Source organism: Grus americana, chromosome 2, assembly GCF_028858705.1.
Source record: "Grus americana isolate bGruAme1 chromosome 2, bGruAme1.mat, whole genome shotgun sequence".
Classification (NCBI taxonomy): Eukaryota; Metazoa; Chordata; class Aves; order Gruiformes; family Gruidae; genus Grus; species Grus americana.
Window position 1 is genome coordinate 7,702,950 of NC_072853.1, and position 16,352 is coordinate 7,719,301.

At 36.5% G+C, this 16,352-nt stretch overlaps 1 protein-coding gene across 4 annotated transcripts in view; it reads right to left on the minus strand.

Annotated features, from left to right (window-relative positions):
* The window catches only part of KHDRBS3 (KH RNA binding domain containing, signal transduction associated 3), a 97,446-nt gene that overhangs the window by 10,722 nt on the left and 70,372 nt on the right, over positions 1-16,352 (minus strand). For all 4 annotated transcript variants that reach the window (XR_008575929.1, XM_054817253.1, XM_054817250.1 and 1 more), the window contains one exon: positions 10,656-10,738. Coding sequence is in view for 3 of the 4 variants with exons in the window: in XM_054817253.1 (XP_054673228.1) it covers positions 10,656-10,738 (83 nt within the window). In the remaining variant the exon portion in view is untranslated. The remainder of the gene's footprint in view (positions 1-10,655; positions 10,739-16,352) is intronic.

Consider the following 16,352-nt stretch of genomic DNA (forward strand, 5'->3'; position numbering starts at 1 on the left):
TATGCCACTTCTGTGTTTGAAACAAAAGTAGTATGGCAAGGAGCCTGACTGTTAAGGGGAGACTAAAAGGTCTCTGATTGAAAGCTTCAAGTTTAATGGAAAACCCAGATTTAAGCTTTGACAAACCTAGTTACCAGGTTTAAGCACTAAGTGAACTGAAACTTTGTCTTCAGTGATGAAAATCAGCCTTTGCAACCAGGTCAGCTTCTTGCAATGCTTACTAGGGAAAAATGGAAAAAAGTTTCTTTTGCACATTGGTATCAAGTAAGTCTGGGACTGATCCCTTTAGCTAGAAGCCAGGACGGCTTCAGAAAGGGACCAAAAAGCCTTCCACACATGAAGGTTTCCTTTTGCACTGCTAACAGTAGCTCCACAAGCATCACCTTTGTCCTTCTACACAGGTCACACAGAACAGCAAAGTAGAAAGAACAAATGAGGATCTCTTTAGCAAGAGGTCTTACAATAGACCTGACTGATGTGATCACATCTGAACAGAACTCTTCCACAAGGACAAGTCTCATTCTCTCATTCCTACCAGACCTTCATGCTCAGCTGCTTCTGATATCAAAAAGCATCTGTCAACAGTAGACAGGAAGAAGTGTGTCCCAAATCTTATTGTTAAGACAACAATCACTGTAGTGAAGCTTCTTACAACTCAGTAATTGTCTTGACTATTGAGTTGAGTATCTGTTCTTAATGCTTCTGTGGATCACTAGAACACCATATTCCATAACCCAGCTAAAAGCAGGATATCAAGAGATCCACATCTTTTCTTGCTTCTTACAGGTAGTTTTTGGTACATAGTCTCATCCCTGCATCTCAGTTTATGCCTAAAACAGATAATGATCTCAGAAAGCATCTGAAACCTGTATGAAAGCTTTATAAAATACAGAAAAATGATGCAATCTTCCTTAAGTTGTATTCCATTGTACTCATATGAATGATACAAATAGCAAATCTATTACCTACAATCATAAAAGATGACCAGAGTGCCCCCTCAAGAATTCCCTTAGCTATCACTATTTAGAAATTATTTTTTATCACAGAAGTTGTAATAAATTTCCCTTCTGAAGAACAGTGAAATGCCCTCAAAGGCATCCGCAGTCTGGTGCTACCTACCCAGGCACAGAACTACAAAGATTTCCCTAAAGCTGACAGTTTTACAATCTGAAATGTCCAGTTACTGCCGTCCATGAATTCATTCAGTAATTCCGCTGCTCCACACTCATGTCCTCTCTCTCAAAACAGGAAAGGTAAATGGCAAGTAGCAGAGGTGACTGACGCACACAGTACAAATAAGGCTGCTTCTTAGGACGAGCAGCAGGGAGCTACAGCTTTACCTTGAAACTATGAACGGAATACAGCAACAATCCATTCCTAAACATCAAAAATGCTAAGTAAAATGTCAAAAATTCACAACATCAGACAAGAAAGCACCAGCAGAAAAAACTAAAAACTCAGGCTGCCTAAATATAAGTATTTTGGTTTGGCCTGTGAATGAGAACCAAGCCCCAGCCATCCCCCAACACATCTGTCTGGTTTGCAAAGCAGTTTGGGGGAAGTGAACTAGACTTAGAGAAAACGAAACTTGAAGTCTTAAACTATCCAAGTGTGTACCAAATGTGTTCCAACTGCTAAACAGAGAACAGATATGTGAACTAACATGAACATTAACATTGGAAAAGGATACATTTTCTTCCCTTTCCCACCAAACGGGCAAGACTACTCAGGACTGTAGAAGCAGCAGAGAATAATGAAGATCTGACAAGTATTAGTCAAAACCTTTATAGACTATCCATGGCAACACTGGAAAGAACTGTGGGTATTATTCCATCTAATTCTTGGTTATCCCTCAAGTCCTGCATAAGATGTTGTTAGAGATCCAAGATGATGTTACTTATCACAGACTGGAGTACCAGACAACACTGCCTCTAATACCTCATCATCCACAGAAACTGCACAGACAGTATGTCACCATTCTGTCATCAGAAATACTACTCTAAGATATACATCATACATTCTTGTCTTCCTAATTTATTGAAGGAATAGTACAACTTTCATCAGTTTCCTATAAATTTGATACCTTACTCATCCGTTGAATTGAAGAGCATTTGAGAGAAATATCCTTCCATCCCAGATTTATACAATTATATTTCAAAAATAATAAATGTGCCATCAAGGAATGTATTTCGTTAAAGAGATTATATTTGACTGTTTTCAAGGCTGCATAATCATGAGCATCTGACAGATCTTAAAAGCAATGTATGTTTGAGATCTTTCCAGTGCTTCTCTAATGTCCCTTATACAGGCAAGGTACGAGACCTGCCTCTCCAAGTACAATAAGGTAGACTTCTTGTGTTAAGATAATTCAATCCACTTAACTACTAAGACTCATTTTCTGGGCTTACGTGGACTCTATTGCTTTTATCAAAATGTACATTCCAAGCACATTGCACCTGACAATTATACCATGATAAACCTCAAATTCTAAGGATTAAACTGTTTTTCATCATCTGTCAACTGAATGATGCCAAAATTGTGCTTAGAAGTACAATTTACAGCTCCCAGCGTTTCTTCTAAAATGAAATACAAGCAGGAGAAACAAATAAGACCAATTTAAAGTTTTCCTGCAACCACCTCCCTTTTCTACAGTTGCCCAATTATATAGATATTACCTCACCAATGGAAAAAGGCAAAATTTTTCTTCCCTTGAAAGCAAACCAAATACTACAGGATAGTCTGAGAGGAAAAAACTGCAATTTTCGTTACTGCTCGTAAGCAGTCTGTCAACCAGTAAAACAGTGTCAAACCTTCATCTACAAAAAGCTGTTACACAATCAAAGAATGGTTTGGGTTGGAAGGGACCTTAAAGATCTGTGACAAAAATATGTTCTGAAGTGATGAAGACTGATTTCTCATGCCTCTCATTCAACTAATAGACATTGGCTTCCAAGTGTGGGTTTCTAATGAAGTTCCTTCTCTACCCCACACCAGGGAAAATAAATCTTCCCTATATTTATTCTTCACTGCCTACTGCAAGTGTGAATTTATGATCCCAGGTTGGATGAGGCTTTGGGCAATGTGGTCTAGTGGAGGGTGTCCCTGCCCACAGCAGGGAGGTTGGAACTAGATGATCTTTGAGGTCCCTTCCAACCCAAACCATTCTATGATTCTATGCTGTCCTTTCTCTAGTCATAGAGACACTACGTAGTTTCTCTTCCTTATCTTGGTATCTCTTAATGAAACCAGTAGAAAGTTTATTACATTATTCATTTAGAAATAACTTTTCAAATATCTTACACCTTTGATTTGTAAGACTTGAAAGCCTGATTATCCAAGTTTTGTCTCCAAAGACCACATCTCTAGTGGCATTGCTGCAGCATCCTGCTTGAGGCCTCAGAACTGGAAACTCTCCTTCCTCTTTGTTACCTCCATCATCCAGGCTTAAAGTACCTTGTTTTTAAAACATACTGTAATTAAATTGAAGCACTCAACTAATATTTTTAAACTATGACAAATTCCACAAGCTACCATTAACAACTACAATATAGCATTTAATGTTTCAAAAATATTACCTGTTAATGAGGTTTTCTTCCTATTAAGGACTTAAAAGATCCTATTTGACCTCTTTTCTCATGTTTGCACCTATGTAATCCAACAAGGAAAAAATCCTAAATCCTACCAAACACTAATCCTCTAATTGTGGTAATTAAACCACTTAGTTTAAGTTGCTCTACAATCATCTAAGTAAAGTTAAAGCAATCACACAAAATGAATAATCTATTTTTATGAAATAATTCCTTTTTTTGATTCCTCAAATATTTAAAATTTCATATAGCTACTTTTTGTAGCACTATAACACCTCTATATAAGTTTTCTCCAACAGGTCTCTAAATTTTTAAATGCAGTTTTACTGGTTTTCAAAACATTGAGACATTCACAGTTAAGTTTAATAGCAAAGCCATGAAGAAAACAAGTATTTTTTTCATCTAAAAAGCATTTTACTAAGTATAATTAGTACAAATTTAAAGTAATCCTAGTGTTTCTTAAAAAGCGAAGTAATCTACCAATGTCAACATGATGAGGATTCTAAAAACCTTTTCCAATTTTATGAGTGCAGCTTGCAATAAACTTGTCTTAAGATTACTTTTTCCTTTAAAAGTGAGTTTCCTCCATCATCACCCTTGAACTGTCTTAGTCTTATTCCTGTTTATTGAAGTTTCAGACCAGATTTCTGTAAACCAATTTAAAAAAAAATCAAACATGTATGCTGGACACAATTAAAGCTATCTGTGCTACTGAGGCACTTCTGAATAATTTATCTTGCCACTTTTTAACAGGTATCAAAAAGGAAAAATCTATCTAAACCTGAAGAACTAGATCTGAAACACTGCAGAAAATCTCTTCCAATATTACGAGTGTAAAAATTAAGCAGGAAACCACATGGCAGGGATTTTCAGTTAAAAGACACATTAGCTTGTTTATGCTAATGCTTTTGAGGCTTTATTTGCACAGAATTATAACCTCCAATAAGCTCACATATACCAGGTGTTCATAAGCAACAATTGCAAAATACTAGCCATTTGCACTATCCCCAGAATTCAAACTGCTGTGGATTGATTTGATTTACAAGTCAGAGCATGAAATACAAACAGCTACTAGCATTAAAATCCAAAGAATTACATCTTTAAAAGCTACAGTAACAGACACTCTTTTGCATATAATGCATATTTATACACCCTGGAAATGCATGATTGCTGACAGACTTAACAATGGAAATTTAAAACACTGAAACATCACAAACAAAATGTTAGCAATTAACTTTCAAATACGAATAGCAACACCTCCATAAGCCAATTTCAAATCCATAGACTCAGTGGTATGAAAATCCTCCTCTTATAAACAGCAATGTCATCATCTTTTGTATGATTAAGTACAGTTTCAGAATACACCCGAAAATTTGAGTTCCTAATGGAAAATGGGGAAGACCGTATCTCTAGGTCTTGGCAAGAACTACATACTAAGAATCAGCTTCTCTCAAAATTAAGGTACCTCTGGAGTGGCACGAAAATCTGAAATTTACAGATTTGAAATCTTTAAATCTCTAAATTTAGTTGTATTTAGGCATCAGTTGAACAATGGCCATTGCCCAACTTCAAGATGGGGTTTTTTTTTTAGTCCTCTTTTCAGCCTGTCATCCAATTACCTTTTTCTTAAGTAACTACCACACACTACAAAACACAAACTTCCTCAAACCTTTCAAACCACAGGGTCATTATGCAGTCTGCCCTACTTTCAAGAAATTTTATGTCTTGACTCACTGTTGAAACGAAAGGTAACAAATAAGGCCTTGCCACATGACATTCATAACACCCGGCTTTTAACGTGCTTAGGAATTACCACAGAGGCAGTTATCTTTTTATGCTTTTAGACAAATAATTTAAAATAAAGTTGCAGCGTGTACTTTTCACTTCCCAACACATTAAGCTATGAACACAGAGTGGACTAAAGGCACTGAATAAACATAGGTAAACTAAAGAGAATTTGCCAATTCCCTCAGATTAGCTTGACTAAATGGCTCTGAGGTTTCCAGGCAGTTTATAGGTATTTGAATGTATCACATTTTGGTATGATTTGACATGGTAACAACTATGGTTAGATATGCAAGAGCAGCAACTGAGAAACACTATGGTTAAGCCAATGGCACAACGGTTGTTGCCGAGAGACATCTAGAGCATTAATAGACAAGTGTAGAAACCAGAAAACATTGCACAAAACTGTAGACAAAGCCAGCAATTGCCTCAAGTCTTCATCTTTCCCCTTTTATATCAGCGTTTAGCTTAAATTCTGCAACACAGTGAAGGTGAGATCACCCTGAAGATCTAAACCAGTTTTAAAATTATAAATAAGTTATAATTATAACACAAAATTCCTACATTAATACATGGATGACTTATTCTTGCCCCTAAACAGACACAGGCATATAGTCACACAAACTACTCCATTCATAGTTGAGACTGCTGATCTCTGTTGTAGGTAAAAAATAATGAAGCTAGACAAAAGCTTCTTTTTCTAGGAAAAGAAGTATCCAGTTTTGAATGCTAGCAGACAAGCCTAAAGTTATTTGAAACTTCTGAGTGCCATGAAGCAGACAGATGGGGTTCTCCACATTTTTTTTTTTTATACTAGAGTAACTGTGTTAGCCATCCTCTCTTGATAGTAAACTTAAAAGTACACAGTAAGCCTTTAATGCTGTTGGAGAGGTAACAAACTCAGCTCCCTTTCTCAGCAACCCTGTCACATAATCTGAATTTTAGTAACAAACCTCGTTCTCTGGCATGTTAACTCTCCGCAGCATCTGTCACTGCTATGAATGGTTGATCATAAGTACCTCTGTAGTCATCTCAATGCTATTAAGCAGATGGCAGCGCTAAATCCGAATGATGTAGTACATCTCCCTGGTGGACTTTGTTTCCATACACTACCATTATTATACAATTCCTTGGTGATAAATCTTATGTATTCTAGAGAACATTAAACAGTGAACTGACAGCGCCGATTGATTTATTAGCATCCATTTCCCTCTGCCCTGTTATTGTCTTCACAAACACTTGTGCAGATCGTGTATGGAGCCACTAAGGGACAAAAGCACTTTTGCTCAATTTGAAACATATTTCAGAGATTAAAATAAATAGAATTTTTCTTTATGCTGAAAATGTTTAAAATTATGTACAAATTTAAATGCAGACCCAAACTGAATGCTCCTGCTTCCTCCACAATATTATTCTCCATATTTTTGTAATAAAATTGGTCCAAAATTAACATCAGGCCATTAAAACATCCACTGCTTTCTGCAATAAAACCAAGTAAAGGATTACAGTTCTGGACAGATTTGGGGAAGTCCTTTAATAATCAGCTAGGTTGTGTAAATAAACATGCATACGCACTAGTGAGGAGAGCTGACAAATCTACTTGCGTCTGACATGACATTTCAGTACCAGCAGTCACAAGTGTGGTGCTTCACCCTTGTTTTTAGCATACAACTGCACATTAAATTACTACTTACCTATACAGAAGAAATTTTATGATGGAATTACTGACTGCATCATGTGAAATCTGCCCTGCGTGAGACAGTAACATTCAACCTAGTCTTGCTGCTCTCCTTAGCTAGGCATTGAGTATCAACCATAAACGATCATAGCTTTTCAGTGTTCATTATGCTCTATTAAGGTAAAACTGTCTTGGCTGCTTTAAGTATTTGCCAGCTTTTGATTTTCAGAAATAGGGAAATATTTTGTTAAATTAATTTTAAATTGCTTTTGTTTTTTATAACGATATTGAACAGCCCAGTTGATTACCCATCCAAGTTTATACTGGTAAAAATATCATCTAGCAATCCCCCCAAAAAAATATATATGTATAATTTAGTCAAATCTCTTCTAACAATCAGTTAAGATATCTAGTCAAGCTCAGTACAGCTCCAAGGGATAATTAAGTCTTTTTGACTATAAAAAAATAATTGTTAAAAGACATCTTAAAGCACTATTTGGGGCTTTGTTCCACAAACAACTATGGATAAGAAAATATTTTAAAGGAAAACTATTTTTTATAGGACTGCAGAGCATTAAGATAGATGAGAACTTGGAGAAAACTGACATTTCTCTCCCTATTAGTGCTGTTACAGGTTTCAACTGAAGATTCAGATAGCCAAGCACGGATACAGTCTCACACAACATCAAATAAAATGCCATTAAACTTTTGAAGACACACGATTTGGTAGCAGCAAGCAGTTAGGTTAAAGAAAGGAAGAACTGTTTGCAGAGGCATGCAAAATCTCAACTACCTTAGTGCACAGAGAAATACACAGCATGCTGTCCTTCATATCTGAATGTATCACCCATCCTAGGCCATCTCAGATGGGCCAGTTCTGGGAAATACACTAGAAACATCCAAATTAAGCACAATAAAAGAGAGTCATGCTGTGTCATACTGAATGGTCAAATTTGGAGAATTTCCATCTTTAAGAGAAGAATCACTAAAATAAGCAAAACCTTTAAAAGCAAAATGAGTATTTCAACTACCTCTGCTCTATCCCACATGTACGCTGTACACACAGCGTACCCTTGTGAACATCAACCAGGTTTCATGAGGAAGAGGGTTCATGTCCTGAAAAGCTACTGCAAATAATTTACGGAGCAAACCCATCTTTTCAGTTTACTAGCTATTTCTCAAATTTCTTCTTTCATATACAATATCATTAATATCACAATCTTCTAGAGAAATTAATATCAGAAGACATACTAGAAATATTGCATTTTAAGACTACTACTTTCAACTTACAAAAGGAAAGAGGAAAAGTTATTTACACATGCTAGTCAAATGATGCATTTTAAACAGGTGAATGCCCTCTACGCACAAATGTATTTTCTTTCCATTCTTTACGAGGGTAAAATATCAAAAATGATATAAGGCTAAACTATGAAAACAATACACTTTTCCCTAATTTCCTCCACAGTAAAGACATTGTAATGTATCTAAATCTGCTAAGTATCACTTAGTGGTTACAAAATGACATTTTGCAATATGGGCTACTATTTCATATTCAGATTAAAGATAGGAATGCTGTTCTAGGTAGCTCAGATGGCTGTTTATAGTTATTACTTTTTGCCTGCCAATACAATCCTAAAAATCTTTTTGCCAAGCCAGAAAAATATGCCAGAAAATGAGTGTCGATACCCCATGAGAAACGTACAAGTGAATCATTTCTTGTTTTCTTCTACCATGCAGCACTTAATAAAATTACGGAGAAGAATGAAGTAATCATTCAGAAGATAATGAACTCAACAAAATCTAACAGTCTAAGTATTGTGAAACTACAGGTAAAATACAAAGCAGAGCAATTATTTTATGAAGTATCTCCTTCCAGACTGCACTAAGCATATGCACATATCTAAGAATATTATACATATTCTTATGTATTAGTCCATTTCTTGGGAGGTTTGCTTTTTCCTAATTTTAGTTCAAAGGAAAATAACTTCGGGAAAGTGTTCTTAACATGGAGAAAATCAAGTCCAAGTAATGTTTAGTTTTGGCTCAGGCAAATGACTTTGTAATGAAGTCCAAATGTTTGTGTGCAATAAACTCATTTACCAACACTAGAAGCAGTAAAACAGAACAGAATTACCAACATAAAAGTTGAGGACTATTTTGGTAATTTTCTTTTTTAAAAAAACACATTACCAGCAGCTGCTCTCTAAAATGTAACATCTTACAGAGCCTCATATTTTGAGGGTCCTACACCGCTGGTTTCTTGAGTCATATCTTTATCAATTTTCAGTAGCTTACAAGACTCTGTAGGAGCCAAGTATCAAAGGTATTTTCATTTTGTTAGTTCTCAAGAATAAAAATATTTGAACTTTCCACCAAGCTTTCTCACACTGACTAAGTTTTGGGCACAGGAAAATATTCATTTATATAACAAAATTTAAGGTTGGTGTGTCAACACTACAGCAAAGCAGATGTCAGGTGTAAACAGCTTTGTTCTCAACTTTGCTGTGAACAGTTCTTTACTATTTCAGATAAGGCTACATTGTAAAAGTTAAATATTTAGCAGAAGGTAGTCTAATCAGTATCTATCAATCTCAAAATATCCACCAATTTCCTACTATCATCTTCCCAGAGGGCAAGGTTTAAAGCTCTAATCACCTCAAATAACCAAAGTGATAACGTAGAACTAGAGCATTTAATTTTATTTTATTTTACCATTTTCTCAACATTCTTCTCTCAACCATTGGAAGCTTATTGCCATAAAAGTTTCAAAATATTCTGTGACATTACAAAATCTACCACTGATCAAGCTATGAACTCTTGGTCTAAGAGTAAAAGAATAAATTACAGAGTAGTAAAACGTGCACAGAATTCCCCTTTCCAGACATGCACATTAGAAGTGCCTAATAGCGAGGACGACCAGCGAAGCTACCAGATAATGTCATGTGATATTTGCCATTAAACTACCACCTTATACAATTAGTTAGCACTTCATAGCATTTTTCTCATCAAGAGACATTAGTATTCCTTGTAAGTCACCGAGTTTTCAGATACTCCTTTGAAGAAAGCAAAATTTTAAGAAAATAAATCACAAGTGGTTAAAAATACTGTTGGGAATGAAGTGGGGAAGGAACACAAATGGCAAGAGATTAAACGATGTCAAAGACAATTCCACAAAGGAATGAAAACAAACTGAAGGCTGTACTTTTTTTACAGCTAAATAAAGGTAAAATACTGGAATATAACCGTGTTTTAGTAAGAAAATGCAATCAACTCCGCATTTCAGATGATTTAATACCTTTTATAAAGTTTTTTCTCCTCCCCCCCAAAGTAAACTGAATTAAGTTTTCCTGAACTTTTGAAAGCTTTCTGATTTATGATTTGGCATCACTAAAACTGTTCAAGTTCTCATTTCTGTTTCTTTTCAACCACTCAGTAACCTGACTTTTATACCTATGTGATACTAGAGACAAATAACACTGGGGGTTATTTCTTATAAGCCTTTTATAAGATTTTTGCTGTTTAAGATGAAATTGAAAAACTCTTTAAGTATAACTTTCCAACTGCAGAATATTTCAAATGTAGTTACAGCAGATCTGGAAACTTACCTTTGTGCTTGAGTGCTATAGCTGTTATCATAGGAATCATAGCTTTGTTCATCATAAGCAGTTCCATAACCATCATCATACTCCTGAAATAATATAACAGAAAGGTACTATTAACCATAAGCACACTTCAGAAACAAGGCAGTAACCTAGTTCTAAAGATGAAACACAACACTCTCCTGAAATGCATACGTTACGTATGTGCACCGTGAAATGGCAAAATCTTAACAATATTAGAGACTACTTCCATTTAGGAAGACTAAGACTATAATTATTTTAAAGGTATTTTGAACTATTGGCAATGTGCTTCAGAAAGATCTTTTTTAGTTAACACTGGCTTGTGCAGAGACAGTACAAATGCTTCATGTCTCTGTACTTGAGTTTGAGATGAGTGAGCTACTGATCTTCAAGAAAGACCTGGGAAATACCTCAGGAATCAAAACATCTGAATAAATATTGTGCAACTGACTTAGGTAGTTGACTTATTTCTGGAAAATAAATTCAACATTCTACATAGACTATGGATGGGAAAAAAACCCTAGAGATAAGACTAGTAAAAATGATGGTTTTACTACTTTGAATGCCCTCTGTATACTCTTCAACTTGTGGAAGTTTAGCATCCATTAAGAAATTAAGAGTAAGGATTTCTTACTCCTCCCACATTATCCACACTATTTAAATATACACTGTAGTAACACTCTTCCCAAAATAGCACTGGATTTAAATACCAAGTTGAACAAACCACTAAGTCCAGCTACAAGCCATACAGAAGTTTAAGATAAAAGGTGACAATGATGCTGTGTTTTCCCAGAGAAGAATGAACTACAGAAATCTAGAGTAGTCACTATTTATTGCTTCATCCAATAATAAACCTGAGCTAGACACATGAAAAGTAGAAACAGCACTTCCTTTGTACTAATTCCCAGGAAATTCTAATATCCTAATCCTATCCAAATGTGTCACAGACCTCAGTGGATATTTAGGGGTATCTTGCCCAGTTTTGCCAGATGAGAATGACCAAATGAGAGGACACTTTGAAGATACAGGGACCCAGAGAAATGAAAATCAGGCATCTTATATATGGTGTTTTCTGAATAAGTGTATCAAACCCTGGCCATACGAAGGATAAATTCTCATGAAAGAACAAACTCTTGCCTAGGAAAAGGAACCTTTAGGAATCTTTCAGCGATGACAGTAAACAAAACCAACTAGCAGTAACTAGGTAGGGATGACAAATGATGGATTGTCCAAATCTAGTAGGAAACATCTCCAGTGACTGAAATCTGACAGCTGTCTAGACATCGTAAGGAAAGTTTCCTATAGCAGAGGCCAATGACATCCTCAAAACAACTGATAGGAAGCTACATTTGCTAAGAGTTTTTAGCACTTTTCCAGTCATCTGAAATCGCTTATATGGAAAACCAGGCAATCTGCACATCAATACTGCTTCACCACCGCTCGATCAGTGAACACGATTGTTTCCCAGCAGTGATTGGTAGGAGGGTATCTACAAATAATTGCAGGCACAAATGAGTGACAGCCTATTCATAGGTCTGGAAGAAGAAATGAAGATTCTTCCAATTGTCTGAGAGATTCATGGATGAATAGTCCTACATGAAGAGGAAATTCATTGTTTTCTCTTTCAGTAATTCACCGTCCTGCAACTAAAAATTAAAATAGAGTCTTGGCATTTTCTTTGCCCATCTGATATGGATTTTTCTTGATAAACCACACTAAACCCACAAAACCATTGCCTCCTGGCAGTTCTTACGAACAAGCATTTTATTACTTATTGATGCAACACACAGACATCTGTTAACAATACAGACATTGATCAACAGCAGAAGCTGTCCGAGCCAACTTATTTGCTCTATTCCAGAACATTTACATGACATTTGGTCTCCTCTCATAGAATTTCCCAACTGTGAACCAGCCATCCTTAAGAGGGACTACCAAACTTCAAACCATGCACGCCCAGCAGCAACAGCAAATGAAAGCAGAGGATGGAAATTAACCTTTTTACATGTTAGGAAAGCTTTGCCACTAAGGAACCGCTGGAGATTTCTTAAGCGGTCAGTCCTATTCTTCACATCTATGTTAATTATTTTACTAAAAATTGATCATGAAAGAGAAGGGGGAAAACAGAGGACTCTGAAGTTATGGTATATCTATGACTTTGTACAAAGGAACAAAGTAAATTGAAATAAAAGCCTTATGTTAACAAGATGTCCAGCAGAACAAAAAATTTCAGGGAGGTCCATGCTGTATCAGACTTAAATGTTTCTAATATTAGCATTTCTCTTCCAGAGAAACTTCGCCCAGAACTCATTACTGTTCACCATTTTGTATGTTAATAAACTACTGCAGAAATCAAGCCCTGCATTATTGTATTGTTCAAGGTGGTTCTTAAGCTTTGAATGGCAAGATATCTGGTTTGTAGTTTATATGTGGGACTCCTATCACTTAGCATTAAAAAGATCAACCTGTGGTCTTGTAATTACTATAATCTTTTTAAGTAGATCAATTCTTCCCTTTTATTGTTGTATTTACATTTATAAAACTAAAAATTTACATTAAACTCAAGATAAACTTCATGTGTAACATGCTGCAAAAATAAAATAGGTTTAAAGAGCTGCTCAATAGCTTGCTCTGTTAAGAGATAAGAGATTCAAATTCCAAAACATTTCTGTGCAGTATTCCCTTGAAGTAGCAATTAGGCAGGGGCAGCTGAAGTATGTTTCAGAGCTTACCCTGAATTAGGTCTGACACAGTATTTTCTTAGTCATACAGTATTTGAAAACTTTCTCTTTCAGGAGGTTACAAATAAGGTTGGCCAAGGCAGAATGTTTTATATTTTAGATTAAATTCACACTACTGGAGTATTTTCTTTCTGAAACACAGACCTCTTGTGGCTTCAATAAATGTTTTCTTTAGCTTTTAGTATCTAGGTGAAACATCCTTGGCCATCTGGCATGTTTCAGTACTATAAAATATCATGCTAACTTAAAGTAACTATCATTTTTACACATATATAATGAAAATGGACAGGATAGAACTTAAATATACACAGATATCCTGTACTAAAGTACATCAGATTCACTGACAAGCATTGCTATACGGATTTCTTTCTGTATAATACAGGAAGAATTACATTTTCATAAGAGTATTTTAATTGCATTTTTCCTGCTGATTTTTCAGCATGTTTCAGGTATTTATAAAGCATTCGTTTCTGTATTTAAAGTCATTATTCATGTGGATGACAGCATTTCCATTCCTTCTACCTATCAAATGCAGTACAATGGACTTCCCCCTCTATTCCAATTACATAAGTCTATAAATGGCTCTTCCTAAAGGTACTCAGTAATCTTAAAATCATAGAATGGTTTGGGTTGGAAGGGACCTCAAAGATCATCTAGTTCCAACCCCCTGCCATGGGCAGGGACACCCTCCACTAGACCAGGTTGCCCAAAGCCCCATCCAACCTGGCCTTGAACACTTCCAGAGATGGGGCCTCCACAACCTCTCTGGGCAACCTGTTCCAGTGCCTCACCACCCTCACAGTGAAGAATTTCTTTCTAGTATCTAAATCGACCCTCCTTCAGCTTGAACCCATTACCCCTTGTCCTGTCACTACACTCCCTGATGAACAGTCCCTCACCATCTTTCCTGTAGGCCCCTTCAGGTACTGGAAGGCTGCTATAAGGCGTCTCCAGAGTCTTCTCTTCTCCAGGCTGAACAAGCCGAACTCTCAGCCTGTCTTCATAATCCAAAACAGTTTACTGGTGAAGCCACACTTCCTCTCCCACTCCAAAAAAAGCCCAAACAAGATCCTGTTTTCATCCCATGAATGGGAGCATTTTGTTTGTTGTTACTCTACTTTTCAGGATAACCTACTGTCCTGGTTTTAGCTGAGAGGGTTGATTTTCTTCATAGTAGCTAATGTGAGGATATGTTTTGGATTTGTGCTGGAGACGGTGTTGATAATATAGAGATGTTTTTGTTCTATGGACTTATTGTTGAGCAGTGTTTACACGGGGCCAAGGCCTTTTCTGCTTCTTGCACTGCCCTGCCAGCGGGATGGCTGGGAGTGCACAAGAAGTTGGGAGGAGACAGACAGGACAGGTGACCCAAACTGACCAAACGGATATTCCATATCATATGACATCATGCTCAGTTTATAAGGAGCTTGGGGGGAAGAGAAGGGGGGGGCAGCGGCGTTCGGAGTGATGGCGTTTGTCTTCCCAAGTAACCGTTACGCGTGACAGGGCCCTGCTTCCCTGGAGATGGCTGAACACCTGCCTGCCCATGGGGAGTGGTGAATGAATTCCTTGGTTTGCTTTGCTTGTGTGCATGGCTTTTGCTTTACCTATTAAACTGACTTTATCTCAACCCACGAGTTTTCTCACTTTAACTTTTCCAATTCTCTCCCCCATCCCGATGGGGGGGGGGAGCGAGTGAGCAGCTGCGTGGTGCTTAGCTGCCGGCTGGGGTAAAACCACAACACCTACAAAAATAACTCTCATCACATCAGGTCTGAGCAAAAGACAACTAGTATGCTGCAAACATTGTGCTTACAACAAAAATGTAGAAGAAAAATGAGCTGAAAATGCTAAAGTCCTCTTAAACTACAGGTATTTTCCACACAGCATTTGAAATACCAACCAAGTAGGTATCAAGAGCAATTCTCCTGCCTTCTGTTAATTTTAGTCTTAAGAATCTTTCCCCAAAGTAACAGAACAGCTAGAATTACCAGACAGATCTTCTCAAAAGAATATGAAATTACTCTATACAAATCTCAAACCTGATTAATAACTCCTTTATTAAGCCAGAATCAGATTACATTTCCTCTTGGAGAGTTGTGGCCTGCAGTTGTCTCAACAACAGTGCCCGCAGTTGATAGAAATCCAAAAAGCAGCACCGCTAACAGTAACTGTTCAGTGCAAAGTACAGAAATTTTTCATGAACAGAACCAAAGGCAATGTGTAAATATGCACCCTTCAAATATATTAAATAGTAAGTTACTGTCACAGGTCAAAAGATGATAAAAGCAATGAAAACAATCTTTGCCAAAACCTCTGCACTACCCAAAACATTATAAATCATGCTAAGGCTTGCTCATCAGTGTTTCTTTCTCATTATTAAGTACTCTAAACATACCCTTGTTTGTGGGGAATAGGAAATGGTGGCTTTAAATTATAATCTGCTGGCAGTGAAAATGACAGACTGGAGTCCTCTTTAGGGAAAATTAACAACATTTCAAAGCGAACAAGACAGAGAAACAGGAAGAAAGAAGAGGGTAAAAAGTTCATTTTAACAAAAAGGCCATTTGCAGTGCTGGAAAAAATCATGAATTCAGTAAGAAATCAATTTTCCAGCTCTCCCCAACTAAGGAAATCCATCCAAGGGAAAAAATTAAGGCTGTTATCACTATAACTAAAAGGTGGTTGTTTCTTTTCCTCATCATTCTCTGAAATTAATACTTACACCAGTACTTTAGCACAGAATACTGAAGGAATGTCTTCCTTTTAGATAAAAACTATCACATTAAAAAAAATTGTTTGCACAGAGATTAACTTGAAATAGAAAACATGAGACATCAGTGCAATGCAGTGAAGAATTTTTGGCAAATTAGAACTGTAAAGGGAAGGAACAGCCATTTTGTTACATGGAAATAACATCTCCCCATCATTTAATCAACAG